This window comes from Agrilus planipennis, unplaced genomic scaffold, assembly GCF_000699045.2.
Source record: "Agrilus planipennis isolate EAB-ADULT unplaced genomic scaffold, Apla_2.0 scaffold25, whole genome shotgun sequence".
Lineage (NCBI taxonomy): Eukaryota > Metazoa > Arthropoda > Insecta > Coleoptera > Buprestidae > Agrilus > Agrilus planipennis.
Window position 1 is genome coordinate 466829 of NW_020439112.1, and position 21089 is coordinate 487917.

The 21089-nt window shown below is 33.3% G+C and overlaps 2 protein-coding genes across 15 annotated transcripts in view; one reads left to right on the forward strand and one right to left on the reverse strand.

The window, feature by feature from the left end:
* The first annotated feature begins 47 nt into the window (after positions 1-47).
* Positions 48-14473, forward strand: LOC108739032 (inositol hexakisphosphate and diphosphoinositol-pentakisphosphate kinase 2). Of its 14 annotated transcripts, XM_025977663.1 has the most exons (23): positions 48-302; positions 490-597; positions 2287-2484; positions 3029-3260; positions 3505-3659; positions 3701-3814; positions 4233-4423; positions 4483-4764; positions 5688-5876; positions 5932-6032; positions 6322-6462; positions 6916-7150; positions 7214-7422; positions 7479-7705; positions 8121-8369; positions 8460-8705; positions 8903-9090; positions 9245-9411; positions 10887-11999; positions 12189-12446; positions 12872-13001; positions 13304-13455; positions 13657-14473. In XM_025977663.1, the coding sequence occupies exons 2-23, from the start codon at positions 520-522 to the stop codon at positions 14376-14378; spliced, it is 5577 nt and encodes a 1858-aa protein (XP_025833448.1). In that variant the 5' UTR covers positions 48-302; positions 490-519; the 3' UTR covers positions 14379-14473. The 14 variants fall into 14 exon arrangements, with proteins under 14 accessions (XP_025833448.1, XP_025833441.1, XP_025833445.1 ...); XM_025977656.1 differs by lacking the exons at positions 48-302; positions 490-597 and adding an exon at positions 610-819; XM_025977660.1 differs by lacking the exons at positions 48-302; positions 490-597 and adding an exon at positions 841-1571 and having other exon boundaries at positions 6322-6447.
* Positions 14474-16930: 2457 nt separating this feature from the next.
* LOC108738102 (probable serine/threonine-protein kinase DDB_G0282963) overlaps positions 16931-21089 on the reverse strand; it is a 6287-nt gene continuing 2128 nt past the window's right edge. The window contains exons 3-5 of the mRNA XM_025977621.1: positions 20534-20866; positions 19369-20225; positions 16931-18450 (exon numbers count right to left, since the gene is read on the reverse strand). Coding sequence (XP_025833406.1) covers positions 17196-18450; positions 19369-20225; positions 20534-20866 — 2445 coding nt within the window. The 3' untranslated portion in view covers positions 16931-17195. The remainder of the gene's footprint in view (positions 18451-19368; positions 20226-20533; positions 20867-21089) is intronic.

Sequence of the window (21089 nt, forward strand, 5' to 3'; positions counted from 1 at the left end):
TTTCGATAATAAAAAATATGTTTTGATTACTTCACGAGTTAGGTTATCTATGGTAATAACCCAACTACCTTGTAACCTCAATTAATGTTTTCAATTTTTAATTACTATAAAATAAAAATATAATATACAATATATCGGCTACCGTTTACGTAATAATTTTTAATAAATCTACAAACCTAATAATTATTTAAATTTCAACTGTTAGTTGTTTTGGGTAAAGTTATAGTGGGATCTCACCAACGGTAGAAAATGATGCAACAGTTATTTGATTACATTTACAATACAAAATAATCTTTTTCCAGGTATGTGATTGTTGAGTATATTTTCGTTACTTTCTTAATGGTAACGATTAATAAATGCAATAATAGAGACCAATATTAAATCAATACTTCCTGACTTGCTCAAATCATTTTATTCTTTTAAGCATTCAATATTGAAAAACTTCATTTTGTCTATACTACATTTAATTTTTAATAACTGTGAACTTAGGAAAACAAACCGGAATGTGTTCTCCAAACCATGTCTTATACAGAACTAGAACAAGGCTATCAAGGGTTGAGAAGTAGTGTCAGACCAGCTCAATTTTATGTAGGAGGAGTAAGTTTTTTCATACATGTCCAAATATGTTTGTATTTTAGTTATATTAACCAATATTCAAATTACACCTCTCAAATTACTATACTATCTTTAGCGATAAATCTCTTAATAAAAAACATGCCTTCACCTCCTCATAGTCCGGGAGAAAATCAAGGTATTCCTGCTGTGGTAATTGAAGATGTTGATAGATATATTTCTTCTGGTCATTGGTCATTGCAAATGGTATTTCAGTTTCCTTGCATGCTTATTATTCTGCCATGTAATTAACAAGTAATTTACTTTAATCCCATTAATTACTTGGCTATTTCTAATATGTATTGTCTAATTATAAATGTAGGATATGATTGGCATACTTTAAATGGACTTATGGCTGATAATTTAAATAAAAAGATCAAAGCTGGATAAGCATGAATGATTTGTCTCAACAGCTATAGACATCTTATTTTGTGAGCACTGTATTGCAGTTAGAACTTATTCATTATTTATTTCCGAAATTATTAATTTTCTACTTGTCCCTAAACTTCATGCTTCAGGGGTAGTTTGCTTATGCTTATTGGACTGTACAACCTTTATTAAGACAAAATTAATTTAGCTAAAACTGTTAATAACGGCGACATAAAAATATATTCATATATTTCATTTTCTACCATTATCCAGAATAATATCAGACAATATATGTCCATATAATACAGTCGGTATCTTTAATTGTATGTTAAAAAACTTGAAGCTAATTGTCATATATGACAATATCGCCTGTTAATTTTTTTTTTAATGTAGCGTTTTCGTATAATCAATTTGATGGTTCCTAGGTGTAACATAATTATTTAAAATAAATGATAAAATTTTAACGAATAAGGTTTAAAATGGAGTGGCCGTGGTTAAAGAATTGGTGGAGGCTCAAAAAATGGCGCAAGAACAAAGGGCGAAATGGAAACGAAAACTATTTAGAATGTTTTTGTGATGATTGTTTTTCTGTAGGTGTCCCCACTATAACTACAAATTATATTTATTTTATTATAGAAAAGTATTTTTTAATTGCATACCTTTGGCAGGCTTTAAAAGTGTATTGCGCACTTTCTTTATATTCTAAAACGTTTAGTAAACCTATCTGTATCTTTAGAAAATGCTTTAATAAATTTTGAAAAATGAATGCGAATATTATCAAATTAAATTAAATTCCTATCTAGTTTATTTTTCTTATCAGTAGATTTCGCAATATTTAAAGTTATTGTACTTGATCCGAAGTTTGCCTGCTAACTTATTTAATGTAACTGACGTGTTTGTTTTTTAATCTTTTCGAAAAACAGTCGTAAAGAAATATCCGAATATACACACACTATCCAATAAACTTATACAAGGGACAATTTCATTAAGTATTCTATCAGTTGCTTTTATCATATTCTTAGTCAGTGCAAACGTGCTCGACTTAAAATTTCACTAAATAATGCCTACATTTAAAGAAAAAGAAACAGAAACTGATACTTTTTACTTTTGGGTAGATTTTAAAGGATATATTTAATACTGTTTATCGTTTTGTAATTTGTTACACCTTTATTAATAAAAGAAAGAAGCTTTCTAATACAATCTGTGCTATTATTATATATGTATATAACTTTTAATTTAAACATAATTTAAATTAAAATTACATGAATTTATTTTAATGAGGTTTTCTTTTTTTTACAATTACAGGGAGATTTGGAATTATGCGATTCCAGCGACACCAGTATTTCTCACCACGACATGGAAGAAAATGGGAAGCAAGTTGTCGTGGGGGTGTGTGCAATGGCAAAAAAATCTCAGAGCAAACCCATGAAAGAGATTCTCACACGTCTACAGGAATTTGAGTATATAAAAGTCACGGTTTTTCCCGAAGACGTTATCTTAGAGGTGAATATTTTTTTAAAAAGTTATAATTATGGAAAGACATGACTAAAAACATTCAAAATTTCGCATAAAAACATTAAGAAACCCAAAACGCGTTTCAGCATTTAATGTGTCATCCTACACTAAAAGACTAAAGAAAGAAAGTGTTTTCATGTGGAATTTTAGGATATACTATTTTATTTACTAATACTTGCTTTATCGCTCAATATTCTTAAATATATTCATCATTTCTTCTGTTACTTAAGCGAACAAGAAATGCAAATTTATTATAAGTTTTTACTTTGTAAAATAAAATACCAAATACTTGTTGGTAACAGTATTCATAGACTCACTGTAACCGGAAACAATAATGCAATACGGTTAATAGATAAGGAAAGTAATTGTAAACAGGCATTAAATTGCCTACAAATATATACATTCATACGATCAAATATTAGGTCTAATTACAGTCAACAAATATTTATTGCGAAAACGTTATTTTCATTGTTTATGGCATAACTGTAAAACAATATGTATTTGGTTTATGTTAGTGCTGCCTTTTTTGTAGAAAACTGTCGACGAATGGCCTGTATGTGATTGTTTGATATCGTTCCATTCTAAAGGGTTTCCCCTAGACAAGGCCATACAATATGCTTCATTACACAACCCGTATGTTATCAACAATTTACATATGCAATACGATATTCAAGATAGAAGAAAAGTATATGCAATACTAGAGTCGGAGGGGATCGAAATTCCAAGATATGCAGTGTTAGATAGGGATAGTCCTAATCCAAAAGGTAACTATATCAGGGAATGCAAATTAACATTACAGAAATATTATATTCTTAACCTGTTACCAATTCGTCTGATATCATATATAATACAATTAGAACTTCTTTAGAAGTTTATTTCTAATCAATAACAAGTAACGATCCACCTATAAGAAGATGTAACGAAGAATTTATTGTTACATTTCAAAAAAATTATTCTGTATTTAAAAAATCAAGAATCTGAAAAGTACTTTTCTGTCTTTTTTTATAGATCATGAGCTTATCGAGTCGGAGGATCACGTCGAAGTTAATGGTGTCGTGTTCAATAAACCTTTTGTTGAGAAACCGGTTTCAGCAGAAGACCACAACATTTATATCTATTACCCAACGTCAGCCGGTGGAGGCAGCCAAAGGCTCTTTCGAAAGGTATTAAATAACGATTTGGCGAAACGCAATTAGTTTAAAAGTTTTTTAATAAGATCGGCAGCCGGAGCAGTGTCTACTCTCCCGAGTCTCGGGTGAGAAAAACTGGAAGTTATATATACGAAGATTTCATGCCAACCGATGGGACTGATGTAAAGGTGAGCGCGAGGAACTTTGAAAGCAAATAATAAAAAAAATGCGAATGTTACAATAGTTGCCAATGATGTGTAAATGAAAATAATAATTTCACGACGTAAACTGCATGGCAATGCGTCTGTTGTTCAAGATCAATGTTACCAGATCGAGCGGTTGACAGCTGTGTTTTCTTTCTATTTCTCTCTGTCTCTTCAAGAGCAGCATTATTTGAAAAGCGCAATCTTCCCTATATGCCGCTATAAAAACTAACTTTAGATTTTATAATGTATAGTTGTATTATAATGTTGAGTGATTAGGGTGATTACCTACAATAATGGTTTACGTGACTTTATTTTTTGTTGTATTTGTGTATGTAGAAAGGTAATAATTCAAAACAAATTGTAATTATTGGTTGAGGTGTAGATAATATGTATGTTGAAGGTGTATACTGTGGGCCCCGATTATGCACATGCAGAAGCGAGAAAGTCTCCTGCCTTGGATGGAAAGGTAGAAAGGGATAGAGAAGGTAAAGAAATACGATATCCGGTTATTTTGAGTAACGTAGAGAAGCTTATATCAAGAAAAGTTTGTTTAGCGTTTAAACAAGCTGTTTGTGGATTCGATTTGCTTAGGTATATTATTTGCAATTTAATAGTGATACGGATAAGTTTATCAATTGATGTATTTATAGGGCCAACGGTAAATCATTCGTGTGTGACGTTAACGGTTTCAGTTTCGTAAAGAATTCGAATAAATATTACGATGATTGCGCGAAAATTTTGGGTAATATGATCTTGAGAGAGTTGGCCCCGACATTACATATTCCATGGTCTGTACCATTTCAACTCGACGATCCTCCTATAGTTCCTACCACGTTCGGCAAAATGATGGAGCTAAGATGTGTGGTTGCAGTTATTCGACATGGAGATCGGACACCCAAACAAAAAATGAAGGTTGAAGTCCGACATCCGAAGTAAGCAAGTAGCTCTTTTCTTTTTTATAAGTGGCACTATTTTGAAATTTTTATAAATAAAATGAAATGCATCCAATTCTATTGTGTTTTGAGCTATGAAGTATAGATATAAAAAGTCGTATATGAACTACAAGAATCTCCCTAGCAGTTTTTTTTCTATATTAATAATTATTGTTATGTTGTATTAATTTTAATAAAATGTGTTTATGTAGCGTATGTAATCATTATAGAAATATTTGTTTAATTTAAACATAATTTAAATTAAAATTACATGAATTTATTTTAATGAGGTTTTCTTTTTTTTACAATTACAGGGAGATTTGGAATTATGCGATTCCAGCGACACCAGTATTTCTCACCACGACATGGAAGAAAATGGGAAGCAAGTTGTCGTGGGGGTGTGTGCAATGGCAAAAAAATCTCAGAGCAAACCCATGAAAGAGATTCTCACACGTCTACAGGAATTTGAGTATATAAAAGTCACGGTTTTTCCCGAAGACGTTATCTTAGAGGTGAATATTTTTTTAAAAAGTTATAATTATGGAAAGACATGACTAAAAACATTCAAAATTTCGCATAAAAACATTAAGAAACCCAAAACGCGTTTCAGCATTTAATGTGTCATCCTACACTAAAAGACTAAAGAAAGAAAGTGTTTTCATGTGGAATTTTAGGATATACTATTTTATTTACTAATACTTGCTTTATCGCTCAATATTCTTAAATATATTCATCATTTCTTCTGTTACTTAAGCGAACAAGAAATGCAAATTTATTATAAGTTTTTACTTTGTAAAATAAAATACCAAATACTTGTTGGTAACAGTATTCANATATTTTTTTATTCATATCAATGTTGTCTAAAAGCAAGAAATAATAATTTATGCTTTCTTGGAATTAAACTAAATAAAAGTTATTTATAGATTTTTCGAAATTTTCGAGAAGTATGATGGATATAAACAGGGTCACGTAAAGTTAAAAAGACCTAAGCAATTGCAAGAAATCTTAGACATAGCTCGATCTCTACTTGCGGAAATACAACAGCACGAAGCTGATCCAGAAATCGAAGAAAAACAGGGAAAACTGGAACAACTCAAAAGTGTTTTGGAAATGTAAGCTGAATGGTAATGTTGCAACTAATACTTGAAATATTACTCGTTTTTATAGGTACGGACATTTTTCGGGAATAAATCGCAAAGTTCAGATGAAATATCAGCCAAAAGGTCGACCTAGAGGATCTAGTTCGGAAGATGGTAAAAAGAACATTAGTACGAACCTTTTTTTAATTATTATTCCATTTTATTCTAGTTAAAAAGGTGATGTTTAGACAGTAACCAAAGTATCGTTGTTTAGGCAAGGAGGTTCGCCTTTCTTTTTTGTTTCTATTTTATTTGCATGTTCGGTTTTTTAATTTCGTTCTTTTGTCCTTGTTTTGTTATAATTACCTTTAATTTTTTTGTAATATGATTGATAATCTATGGAAAGAACTCTATGTCGTTCTGTAAAAAAAGAATAAAACGAAAAATGAAAGGAATTGTTTCAATAGTTCTTTTTTAGTAGATGCTCCATCAGAACCGTCGCTAGTATTAATATTGAAATGGGGAGGGGAACTTACTCCAGCTGGGCGTATTCAAGCCGAAGAATTGGGACGGATTTTTCGTTGCATGTACCCAGGGGGACAAGGTAGACACTTGGCGGGTTCGTACATTGCTTTTTGTGTTTTTTTTTTAGTTAAGTTCCAGATTATATTCTGTTGCTCTGTGGCCGCAGTTTTATTTGGTTTTTCAAGAACATATTTCAACATCTACACTGATTTTGAAAACAAAAATACTATCATTTAAAAATATAAATGAAACAGCATAGCTTAATAATTTCTAAAACTCAATATCATATGCCCACTTTCATCTTTGAACATTAACATTTCTGGAAATCATATTTACCTACTGATATTTTAATCGTCACATGTCACCGTTTTACGAAGTTACTTATTTTAGTGCACTCTCATTTAGGTAGTCTTTTGGACTTGATACAGTAAGTAATATTTTTGACCCAATTTTTTATGTCGTCTTTGTCAGTAGTTGCTCCGTGTTTATTATTTGATATATTTTATTAAAACAGACAGACAGAGTAATTGGATTGCTGTGTTTACAGGTGAATATGCAGGTGCACAGGGATTAGGACTTTTACGATTACATTCGACGTTTCGTCACGATTTGAAGATATACGCATCAGATGAGGGGCGAGTTCAAATGACAGCGGCAGCATTTGCTAAAGGTCTATTAGCCCTCGAAGGTGAACTTACCCCAATTCTTGTACAAATGGTCAAAAGTGCAAACACAAACGGATTACTAGATAATGACTGTGACAGCAGCAAATATCAAAACATGTGTGTTTTAAACCAAAATTTAATCAAAATTAAAGTGTTATAAAAATGAAATGTTATTTGTAGGTGCAAATCTCGTTTACACGAACTTATGCAGTTAGATAGGGAGTTTTCGCCGGAAGAAAAGGAAAAAATTAATCCATGCCAATCGATCAGCATTAACACCGCTTTAGATTATGTCAAAAATCCCGTTAAATGTTGCCGACAGGTCCATGAACTTATCAAAACTCTTTTAGATGTAGTGCGAATTAAAAGGGACGATCCAAAAACAAAAGGTATTTTCATTTCTACATGAAAAATCTCTCTTGAAGGTACAAAGCTTTCTTTTCAGATACAATTCTTTATCATGGAGAAACTTGGGAACTAATGGGTCGAAGGTGGGGAAAGATCGAAAAAGATTTCTGTACTAAAAGTAAACGTTTCGACATCAGCAAAATACCAGACATCTACGACTGTATCAAATACGATTTGCAACATAATCAGCACACTTTACAGTTTGAACAGGCTGAAGAACTTTATTTGTATGCAAAGTATCTGGCTGACATCGTTATACCACAAGTATAATAAATCATCGCATTATTTAAATTTTAATACATAATACCCTTTTTGTCATGTTAGCGCGGAAAGCTCGTTTTACATGCTATGAAATAGGGAAGAAATGGCCTCTTTTCAGTCGTGCTTTAGTCGGGAGGAAATGAAATTAGTCTTTTGAGCGCATGCGCTCAAGTTTATGGGCATGCGCAGAAATCAGTTGTTCAATGACAATGTCTTTCTAACCTCTAAATCATTTAATCTTATTTCGCCAACTATCCATTTAATGACGAGCTTTTCGCACAAACATGACAAAAAATAGTATACGTATCTCTGTCTGAAAAGTACATACTTCAGACTACGTGTTTGCAACTCACACGTAGTCTGAAATATCCACTTTTCAGACCTCGATACGTAATGTACTATTTAATTTATGTTATAGGAATATGGTCTAACAGTACAAGAGAAACTGACCATCGGCCAGGGAATTTGTACCCCCTTGTTAAAAAAGATTAAGGCAGATCTTCAAAGAAATATTGAAGAATCTGAAGAGACGGTCAATAGATTAAACCCACGTTATTCACACGGTGTTTCGAGTCCTGGAAGACACGTCCGTACCCGACTTTATTTCACCAGCGAAAGTCACGTCCATTCTCTGATAACGTGCTTGAGATATGGCGGTTTACTTGATGTAAGTATTGTTAAAAGTTGGTGCTCTAAAACTACATTTATTCTGTGGATAAATCCCTTTGATAATATTTATTTTCAAACCGAATAAAAGGTGAAAAAAGACGAGCAATGGAGGAGAGCAATGGAATATATTTCGATGGTTTCCGAATTAAATTACATGTCGCAGGTCGTGATAATGCTTTATGAAGATCCTACGAAGGACCCCTGCAGCGAAGAACGTTTCCATGTCGAATTACATTTTAGTCCGGGCGTTAATTGCTGCGTGCAAAAGAATTTACCACCAGGACCAGGATTTCGTCCGCATTCCCGAAATGACTCTTCAGCAACCAGCAAAAACGTAAGCGATAAAAAGTCGATAAATATTTTAATTTTAAATTCAAATAGTTACATTAATTTCAATTGAAATTAATAATTAGCCAAACAACTTTATTTTATTGTTAAAGATGGATTGAAATTTAAAAACTCGATAGTATTTTTATTATCTGTTTTGTTGCTTTTGATTCGTTTTGTTAACAAAGCTTTGATGTTTGACAGAATTCAACAACATCTGCTACGGAAAATCCCGAAGAAAGTAAATGTTCATCTAGAATTGAAGAAGAGACTGTAGAAGACACTTCGTCAAATAAAAATACAGACAGGGGTTTAGATTTTTCACCCCCGGATTCACCAGATTACGAATACTCCCCCAAAAGTTTTAAAACAAGTAATCCTATTCCAATAGGGTAAGTAGAAAAAAATTACAAGCAAAGAGATATATGATAATAAATTGATATAACTTTAAGTTTAATATAAAGTCCAGCTTATTTAATAATACAGTTACAAATAAGCAGAATAAATGAGTATAGATATTTGATAACTTCAGAGATTTTTATTTAGGTCAGCCCATACCGTAAGCGGTCATGAAGCAATGCATTTGGCAAAACAATTAAATGAAGAACTGGCACAACAAAAGGAGAGTCGAAGTCTGGGATCGAACAGGGCTTCTAGCCCTGAACCACGTTCGAAAAGCTACGAAAACAAAAACACTCAAACAAAGGACAGAGGTATCGTTATATTTCGTGAGAAAAGCTTTTTATTCTTGCAATGTGCATGAATATTGAAATTCGGAAATCAAAAGATTTTTGGACAATTTTCCGAAATAGAGGAAAGCATAGACACGAATATTTCTTAGAAAAAAAAGCACATCTATGCGGCACCAATTGTTTGTTGATGTTTATTTAGATACCTTTTTAAATAACTGAACAGTTTTATAAAATTGTCTGGAATTAATGGGGATCTATGGTGCTTAATTAAAAACAAGCTTACATTTACTTAAAAACCAAAGCTTGTCAATTTTTGGAGCTTTAATATAATACAATACGTATGATAAAAAGTTTTTATCTCAATTTATAGGTTCTTAATTTTGATTTTATTTTCTATTCGAGGTAATTACAAGATTGGATTTTAAGATATTATAATTAATGCAAATATTAATTTTACAGCATTAATCATGTTTAAGTACTATTTTATGCCATGTTTTATTAGAAGTTATATCGCTATCTTATTATAGCGATCTTAGAAAATATTTGTATCAATTAGAAAAATTATTAATAAATTGGGACATTCATACACAACCTATTTTATAGATTGCATATATTATTATTTAAATAATCGAACTTATTGAGGAAACACCAATGTTAACAGATTTTGATTTGTCCTTAATTAACGATAATAAGACATGGCAAAAAACAAGTCGACAGTATTAAGTTTTGAAGTGCTCATCTGTCTAATAGTGCCGAGTCTGTGGTGTTTAGATTGTTTATTTGCACGGAAGCATTTCTGGCACAAATATACTTATCCCGAATAGGTATTTTGTGCCCGATTTTCTTCTAGTAAACTGCCTACGACCTCATGTTTCCAACTAATTACTTTTCACATTATGTGGATGGACTTTCAAAAGTTACCAGATTGAAACCAATTATATCGTTCCCTTTAACTGAAATTTGGTTCTAAATAATACTGTATTATTTTGAGCGATAAATATCAAACTGTTCGTTGTTTAGAAACTTTTGGAAGTTTCATCAATTCCACTGCGAATGTGCTTACTAATAATAAGTTTCACAATTCGAAAGAGTGCATAACGTTAACCGCATGAAACTTTTTTTCGATTAACTAATACAATAACACAATAATTACATTAGTTTTTCCTGTGAATTCTTAATCTATCTGGACCTTCAGTGGAATCTATTAGTCTAATTAATTTTATAAGCAAATATATATTTAAAGAAATATTTAAGTAATAAGTTGATTAGTCTTAGGTGAATATTTCTATGTTAGATTTACGAGAAAATTTTAATGGCATTCAAAAAGCGTTCTTTCAGATTCCACGAAGGTTGAATTAGAAATGAAACTATCTAAAAATCACATGGATAATCTATTATTAATTCTATTTTTCTTCTACTTTATCATCCTACCCTATCCATCTTTTTCATTTCCGTTCTTTGCATCCCGCGCTCTCATACACATGTTATTAACACAGAAAGTCCTAGCGACGATACTGATCTTTCTGTTACACCTACCAACACTGTTTTCCATCCTGCTTTATCTTGCAGTCCAATTAATCTCGAAAAAGATATTAAAGCGGTTCAAAATTATGTTTTCAAACCTATAATAGGAGGTGTCCGCTCAGTTAATCAACAAACAGGTCTTAGTCCCATATCGGGATCGTTTGAGTATGATCAACAGAGTGAACACTCGTTAGAATCTCCATTGAGTTTTAAGGCCGAATATGACGATAGAAGACATTCATTGCCTGATAATAATGAAACTAAAATGCCTTTAACAGTTACGAATTTACAATTATTTACATCCGAATTAAGCCAAGTAAACATCGAAAAACAAAATAATAACGTTTCAAACTTCCTAAAACAAAGCACTGTTGATACGCATACTGACGATACTTCGTTAGAAGTTAATTGGGAGTCGGACGATACGTTCTCTAAAGACCACAGAGAAGATCAGCGGATCAAGTCGTTTTCGAAACCAAAGAAAGATAAACAAACCATTCGGTCGTTTTCCGATCCGAACATTTTAGATATAGATGACGCAAAACCGAAGAAAGAAATTTGTCTTTTAGAAAAACTAAACGAAACGTTGTTTAGAGATTCGGAAAATGTCCCATCCGACTTTGAACAGTTAAAGGGTTCGAATAAAACTGACGATGCAAAAAATGTTCCGTTTCAATTTGGTAGCTTGCCATCTACTTCCGCTTCTACTAACACCATCCATCAACCTGCGCCTGTTACCTGCACCCATTGCTGCTTTTGTAACATTAATCGCAATCCTCCCAATCTCCTTTCGTTCTTCACGTCACCTCCCAAGGTTCTAACGACTTCTCGCTCATTCTCGCACCCGGTCCCTTTTGTAACGGTCCCTACTACCGATTTAGAGGCCAGCTGCAGTGTCCGACGCCATCGTCACAGCATTGCTGGACAGATGAGCTACTTCAAGATGTTAGGATTTAGTTGTGGCGGCACCTTTAAAAAATTAACTGGAGGTAGTGCCAATTCCCTGTTTTCCACGGCTGTTATTTCTGGCAGTTCGAGCGCGCCCAATCTTAGAGATATGATTCCTAGTACCGCAAGTGCTTCCGGTAAGTTATTCTTCGCTTCAAAAATCTCGTTGTTTTAAAACGGTTTTCACGATCACAGTATGGATTTTTTCTCTTCCCATATAAGATTCTGATTGATACCAAGAACTGTGGCTGCCATTTGTGGTCGCGAAAGTCCGAGTTTTTATGTTTGAAGTGACAAATGTTGCTCCATACGTTCAATTTTTTTAGCTATAGAAGGCATTGGGGGAGTCCCTCCAATACGTCCTTTAGAAACGTTACACAACGCTTTAAGTTTACGACAAATTGATAGTTTCCTGGAAGAAATGACGGCGGTGCCCCTATTTAAAACGCCTTCGTCGACTCCGCCCAAGTACCCTTCTACTCCTATACCGACGCCGACCAGTCTGGTACAATCGACGTCAGCACCGGGTTGTAGTGGCGTCTCACAACAACCCCTTCCGTTAAAGCTTCAGTCGCCTAATAATAGTAAGTACCTGTCTAAATCTTCGACCACGTTATTGTGTAGTGGTGCGATGATGAAGTCGAATGAAATGGTGGTGAAGATTCGCAGTTACGAAAATGCACCCCGTTTTAATAATCCTCTGTTCGAAAATAAACATTTGTCCAAGTTGTTAAATAAAACAACAGGTGCTCTGAGAAGAGCCGCTTCAAATAATTCTCTTGTACAAGATCAAATTTCTAATGAAAATAAATATGAAATTGGCAGCTTGCTCGAAGACATGGAAGAAGTTGAGACAGGCAGCGTTCAGTGTTTGTTTTACAATAACAGTGATTCAAAAAAGTCATTATGAAATATTATTTAAATTGTGTACGTACAATAAATTACAACTACAGTTTCTATTTATTTATTTTTATTTTTAAATGGAAAGTGAATTGGTTAATTTCAACAGGTATAGGTTGGAGTGGTCCCCCTAGTTTGATTTCGAGCAACAGCGGTCCGTCATCTCCTGCTGTTTCTGAGCAATATCCAACATCGAAAGAGAGTAGTGAAATGTCGTCTAGTATTATCAGCACCGACGGGTAGTTACAATAGTACCTTTTTACCAACGCTCACACAATGATTTGTATAATAAACAATTATTTTATTTATTTAAACATTCTATTTGTTATTATTGCTTAACACCCCCCTTCCTTTTCGTCGTATGTGCATTTCCTTCTTCATTATTCATTTTTTTACCAAAAATGTTACGTTCTGTTTCTGTGTATGGTTTGTTTAATGTATGTCGTTTGCCATTTCCGGTGTTGTTTCGTTCTTGTTATCATTGTGTACTTCTAGTGGAAGGGTAGGCGATATTGGTTAAATATTCTCTCTTCTTATGCAGGGTTTTTTCGGATAATATGACAGAAATATATCCTAGTTTTTCCGAATTGGATCAAAATTTAGGTAAATTACTTCACAGAGACGATAGAAGCTCCGTGGAACTTAGCGAAATATTTCAGCAATTTCAACAGATACATTCACCTAAAGATAAAGGTAATTATATTTATATATTTTTATACATTTTAAACATCTCTGTACTGTATCAGCATCACATACCTAATAAGTACAATTGTAGTGATTGAGTTGAGTTTAATGAGTTGTAAGTATGCTAAGAAACGATTTTTCATTCATATGATCGTAACATACAAGATTGGTGTTTGTGGTTTTCAAAATTATATTCTATTACATTTTTAGATGGCAGCGGAGAACTCACTCCAATTTCAGGAGGGTCTGATATTGAGTTCAACACTAACGATGCAACGGCGGGTTCTACTGCAGATATCGATTTAACTGTAACCGAAGACATTGTAGACGATTGTTCATCAAACAAGAAAGAGAGTAGTTATCTAATTGAGAAAGAAACGCCATTCCAGCTAGATATGAATTATAGTTCAGCTGCTAACGCATCTACTACTTTAGGAAATATTTTGACAACAGACGATGTTCTGTATGATAAAAATACGATTTCACATCTAGACCAGCTCCAAACTGACGACACAAATCTTGGAAGTGAATTACATCACATAACGCACACTAGTTCTTGTAATGACGGTATTTCTTTAAATTATTCTATAAAGATAAAACATACGAATCCCTTGCGAATTTCGAGGACTTCTAAAAGTTTTCACGGGAAAACAACTGCTAAAGAAGAAAACGACAGCAATGAACAACTTCGAAGAGCCAGTGAAGAATGTTTGAGTGGCGAAGATAAAGAAATGGCAACTGTGATAGATAAGGCTCCAAAAAAGACAAGTCGAAGGCATAGTGATACTGGTAAAGTTAAAATTATGAATCAGAAGGGTTGCGTAAGGTCGTCAACGACCGAAAATTTGCCAATTAAACCTCGATTCACAATGACACTTGTTGATGAAGCAGACCATGCTGCCACGATGGGTTCCCCTTCGACAAACAATTAACTGTTGATTTTAATTAAACAAGAAAGCATATCTAATTGAATATTCATAATAGTTAATGTTGTTGTATTAAAAATAAATCGTTCTTTAATTTAGTAGTTAGTACCATTTTTTCACCGCTCTAGGATTCTTAATATTATTTATTTAAAGTAGTAAAATTAATATATAACATTAAGTTATAAAACAGAAGAGAACTAACTTTAGACGGAATTGCAAATTAAACACAATATAACAAGTATACATGTATATATTTTGCGTACAATTAATAATCATACAAATAACACACACCAAACATTCAGACTATCTAGAAAACTTTTCAGTTTCTGATAACTAGTATTTTTGTACTTTAAAGCCTTGTGGCTTTCCTGTAGTCGTAATTTGATGACGAACCCTAACAAGACTTTCCCAGCAACCTTTTTATTATTTTATTTTTCAGTGCAAACAATCAGTTAAGTATATATTTAAATGAGCACAGTACTATTAGTCAGACTTCAAGTTTCTTTTACACTCAAACGTGCAAGTTCACAGTTCAAACTCTCCATAAAGAGAAATCCATCTTTTAACTGTTTGACGGTTCTTTAAAACCATATAAAAAATAAAAACAAAGGACAAAAATAACTGTGAACTTCTTACAAAACTGGTTTACTTACAAAATACTTTCACTTGCAGTCTAAACAAAGTACAGAAGTACATTTAGAAGACTGGAAAACATTTCCAAAAATAAACAATTATTGTACAATTAATGTTTCATAAAGAAGCCGTGGAAGCGGTACATATTTTAAATCAATCGAAGCATTTAACACAAAAGATCAAGTTTTATTTTACATTGTTTTATTTTGCTTTGTTTTATTTTTCAATAAAACGAACAAAATTGTTATACAGAGTGCCTCAAAAAATTATTAAGCAATCAGTCCTTTAGTTTTTTATCGAGATACTCGAGAGTAAAAAATATATATAATTGAGATACCCTATTGATTTTACGACAAAATGCTTATTATTGATACAGTGAAATTGTACAATTTCTTCTTTTATTATACTTCCCTTGAGTTTTGGAAATGTTAAACCCGTTTCATAAGTTGTTTTGCCAAAATGTTTAACGCCATTGATCCCATTGCCCATGAAGACTTTTCATTATTTTTTTAACATGTCTTGCAACACGGACAGGTGTGCACGCACGTCATCGTCAAAGCGAAAGAAGCACGAGAGTTAGGTTTTTGGCAAAACACATTTACAGTAACGACATAAAATTGCTATGCAATAAAAGCGAGATCATGAAAAAAGAAAAAAAAACTAAGTGATTAGTTATTGCCTGTTAATGCTGTACGGCAGTTACGAGGCCAAGTGTAAAACACGAATCTGTGATGATCGACTTCTACAACTACCAGCTACTATACATACAAGGCCTAACAGTGCAAATGATAAACTTTAAAGATATAGATTTACAATTGTCTTAATTAATTACTTACGAACTAGCAATCTATCCTCTTTTTTTAACATGAATAAATTTTTATAACATAACAAAGAAAAGAATTATTATACAAAACAAAGTAACTGTTTACATGATTTTCTTGACTTCATGTAACAGTCTGGAATCAATTAAAAAAAAAAAAAACTACCGATCAAGAAACAAAAGCAGGTGCAGAATGGAATTAATTAAAAGGAGGGATAAAAAGAACTGTTTGTAATGGTGAATGTTGTGGTAGGTAAAAATGGAACCTCAGTATATAAAAGAAAAATGTAGAAAAGTTCATTCTTATATATTCTTTTAATAACAAATACCGCAATATATCGATCAACGAACAGATAGTAAAATTTTGATTTATTTATCTACATACAAATACAAACAAAACGAATTTGTCTCTACATTTTTCTTCCATTATAAAATAACTGGGTTCAGTGATACTATCAAATTCAATATTTGTTTTTTCTGCCGACTTTTTTGAGATTTGTGACCTGTATAAATTTCAGTGTTCAGTACGAAAAAAAAAAAAATAAAATGAAATGTGTAAAACGTTTCAAGTTTCATATCTGTCTAGTTTTCGTGATATCACAGACATATATAGAAATAACTTACTTTCTTACCTAAATTTACTTGGATAGAGCATATAAAAAGCATACATAAAAAAATATATTCAATTGTGTTTCATTTCACGTTACATTATATCCTTATAGTCTCAGCGAATCTTTACCAAATTGCGAAGCAAAATCTGTTCAAATACACCAATCAAAATAAATTCAAAACTAGTTATTTTTAAGGTCACTATTAAAGCTAACTGGCCCATAACAATGTTTTCAAAAAACGTTTCTAACAAAGAAAATATAAAATTGGAAGGTCAATTTCAAAAATTTAAAATTACCTTTACGAAGAAAGGTACAAATAAACAATTTTGTTTTTTTTTAGACTAGAAAAATTGTTTGTTTCCACAGTGAATCTGTGATAAAACAATAATAATAATACATAATTCACCAAGACATAAATTAAATTAGACGATTAATATTTTTCTGTCACCAACTACTGACTTGGATGCGGTAATACAATCGAAAATATTAAAAAAANTACATAACGCATTTAGGTACATATATTTAGTAATAATAACTATATAAATATATTCGAATTTTTTTTGGCCATGTCAGTAGCGATTAAACTAAACATTAATAACAAAATAACCGTGTAGACTTTTTTTTGGCAAGAATCAACTAGAAGTTTAATAATAAAATTTAATAATTAAAAGGTGACAGCAAAACAGAAATCGCATCGAGAAAAAAAATAGAAAATAAAATGAAGAATGTACGGAAAAAACTCCAATATTCTAATAGTAATTATTCAGTCACGTTTCTAAAATCGTAACTGTTGATAATAACACAGTTATCCCCTAAAATAGGATTTACATCATTCTTAGCACCAAAACTGTCTTCAGAAAGCTGCCCTTCGAAGTTAAATTCGGTTTTATTGTCGCTCAACAATATTCCGGCATCGGTCACGTTAAAACTGTAGATGTCTTGACTGTCAGGATTCGGTAAATAATCGGCATTCATTTCCTCTTCTAGTTTCTCTTTCACAGGTTGCCCATTTAGCAAGTAATCGTGTCCTGTACTGTACGTGAACGTTTCTGTTGTAGCCAGTGGAGTTGATGGATATGAACGATAATTTTTTGCGACATCATTTTTGGAATGGCAGTAAGGTAACGGGGTGCCGGGTACCGATCTAGAGGGGTTGTATTTTAATGTAGCTTCAATGTCGATGGGGGCGAGAGGCACCACAACTTTCAGGTTCGAATTTAAATCCGCCTCTCCCTGACCAGTGTCTTGTGCGAAGTCGAGGGCAAACCCGTCACGTCCGATATTTAAAGAGGCCAGATTGTTGTTGAGCGAGATATCCATATTCCCGAATTCGGCATGTTGCATTAACGTGTCGGCTTCCGATATTGGTACGACGTTTTCGTTTTCTAATTCGTTTAAGATCTTGTTCATGTTTATGTTATCTGCACCTCCCGAAAACGTATCAAAGTCATTGAACTCGTTTGGAATCGGGGTGTTGCTCACAGAGCTACTATCGACGCTAAATGGAAATTGAGTAATGCAGTTGTTTGGAGTCAGAGGAGAAGTCAGAGCATTCATTTCTGATTTTAGTGACATTTGATGGAGTGGAACCGACTGAGATCGGAAACCCACTTCTGGCGCGATTGTCGGATTGTTTCCGGTTAACAATTGGGTCACCTCAGCACACAGTGGTTCATTAAACTTCGTTATAAGTGAATTGTGAACGTTTACGCCGTCTGGTTGTGCGTAAGATACTCTGCGTTTAGAATTCAGTAGTTGTTGTAAAAGGTTTGATGTATTTTTCGATTTTACTTTCGGACTGGGCGGCGCGGACATGGCCATGTAGTTAGGAACGTTGGTCGATATGGTTAACTGCTTCTCCGAATCCATTTGAAAATCAACTTCCTGTTTTATTTTTAAAGGCAACTTTGACGCGTTTTGCTTTTTCTGAATAGGAGCGGCACAGACTCCCGAAACAAACGAGCTCACTGAACACTGATGCATGTTAGTTTTTGACCTGGGAACAGGCGTGTTTCTACGAAAAAAACAGAATCCAGTAAACCAACGTATATTCTTTACAATGCGTCTACTGTTCTAGCAACGAAAGCCTAAAAGCACAATAATCTTCCGGCATAGCCATCTTCAATAAAGCATCCATACCTGAATGCATGCTTACACAGAGAAAGCATTCCTTTTGTTTTAATTTGCTTTCTGTTTCACGTCATAAACACAAGCGCAGAGAAAACTTTTCTTTTCAATTTCGGTCGTTGGGAAATACATTCCAATGCAATCAAGAACCAAAAAAACCGCTGAATGTGAAGCAGATAAATGTATAGAAAATGAGAAAACATTTCGTAGCCTCAAACAGAATACAAGAACTAAAATGCAGATGCCTAAATTATCAGAAAAAGTGCAGATGATAAGCTTCAAAGTAGTAGGATGGAGATTGTGAATTAGAATGACTGAAAACTTCCCCATATTTATTGACGACGAAATAAAAATATGTTTGTGGTAATTTTAAAGCAATTTTTTACGAGCCCTCTATTTCTATTAATCCTTACAATTGAGGGAGAGAAAGGCTGAATTTAGGGCAGTATAAGCGTCAATAAGCACAAAAAACTTCTATGATAATACATCAACTCATTTCACTATTGATACAGTGAAATACCAGAAGAGTAAAATATTAAATGCTTACACAACTCCATAGCAGTAAAAGAGTAGACAGTAAAATAATAGAGAATTATTGATTTTATGCACTGTATTGTCGCTTACTTTTTCTTTGTAATGTTATGAATTAATTTGTAACTGTTCAGTAAATGTTTTGGATGAAATATCCAATTCGCTCTGCTATTTTCAAGCTTCCCCGCCAGTTGTACATAGCCGCAACTATTCAGCGGTATAATTCTTTGTTATATAATACTTGCATGCATAAAACATATATTATGTTACTTACCTAGGACTAACGAAGGGACTTGCAGTTGTGCTGGACGATTTCGATTGTCTACCACCACCGGGAGAGACTGGTCCGGGTGAGATTGGCATGAAACTGAAATTCTTTCGTCGCGTACTAGGACTGGGAGGCACGGTATCTTCGATGTGGGAAGAAGAAGTGGTGTCAATACTAACTCGTCTACGGGCACTTAGGTGCTGACCAGATGAAGACACCTGCAGAGAATTCTGAATTGGGATCGCTTGCGGAATAACGGGAGACAATACGTCGTTGTCCTGATCGTTTGCTGCTGGTGCTTTAGTAAATGCACTTTGATTAGAAGAATTCAAAAGTGAAACCAAGTTAATTCTAGCGTCAGTATCGTCTCTTTTACTGGCGTGATGACCGTTACTTTCTAATAGTTGTCTCAATTGTGATAGTTTGGTGGACTGTTCTTTTTCCAAGTGTTCGTTTTCGAAATACTTCATAAGTTCTTCTTCGTGCTCCTGACTGTTGTTGGTTCCTAAATAATCGTCCAACGCGTCTTTATCGACTTGACTGATGCTTATCAAACGTTCTCGTGTGATAGGGAAATCAACTGTACACAGTTGATCGATTTTCTCTTCGGTTTTCACTTCGACCGGTTTCTCGACCGTTTTTAGCCTCCTGCCGCCCACTTTACGTGCCGTGCATTGACTATTGTTAATATTATCTTGAGATCGATGGTCCACAGTGCCGAAAGTGGCATGCGGGTTGTACGATGCAATATCACATGGTTCTGATTTAGGCTGAATCATTTTGTACTTTGCATTTTTCGCTCTCTTGGGAGATACTACTGGCGAAACTTTATTTACACTCGAATTTATCCGAGGTATAGGTACCTAAATAAATTTTACTAATTACTTTAGTTTGTTAAGATATTTATACATATATGAAACGGAAGCTAACATTGTTTGTGCGTATAGTATGGTATAATGAATTCTTACGCCAAAGTTTGGTTGTTCAAACAATGTTTGTCTCTTATTATCTCCGAAAATTATGTGCCAATTGTACGTTTTTCAAATTAATTTATTTATTTAACTACAGCATAAACTGATTAATTAATTTAATCATAAAGATTGAAATTTAAATTGATAAACAATTAACAGGTGTATTGAATAATGTATTATTATTAAAAGACAATTCTCACCTTTCCTGTATGGTTATCTTTAAGTCCAAAATTAGATACGTTTGCGGTGTTCTCACTATTCAATGCCTTTTCAACTTTATCACCCGAAAGATCACATAAGGTATCGGTCGTCCCCATTTCGACGACAGACTTCTGCAAACTGCGAAAGTCAGGTAACGCTAGTGATTTATCACAGACTGGTCCGAGGCCCTCAGGTGAAGTTTGATTGGCGTCATTTGTAGCTGTTGACACGGTGCCGCTGTTGGGAGATGTATTCGGACCACCGCTTCCGGTACATGTCACCTGTTGATTTTGTTGCACCTTGCACTTTTTACTGCGACTCTTCGACTCCGACTATTAACAAAATAATTAATCAATTTTGAAGTGTGAAGATTTTCATTCATACACGTAACGTTTTTTTTTTCATTTTAATGTTAAAATGAATCTTCAATAAGTAGACACTAGAATTAATTAAAAAGTAAAAACTATAAAATAGTTGTTGTTATTGATGTGTAACGGTTTCAGATATTTTACTGAGAATATTTATTAAGGCTATTTTAATAGTTCTCTGCAAGTA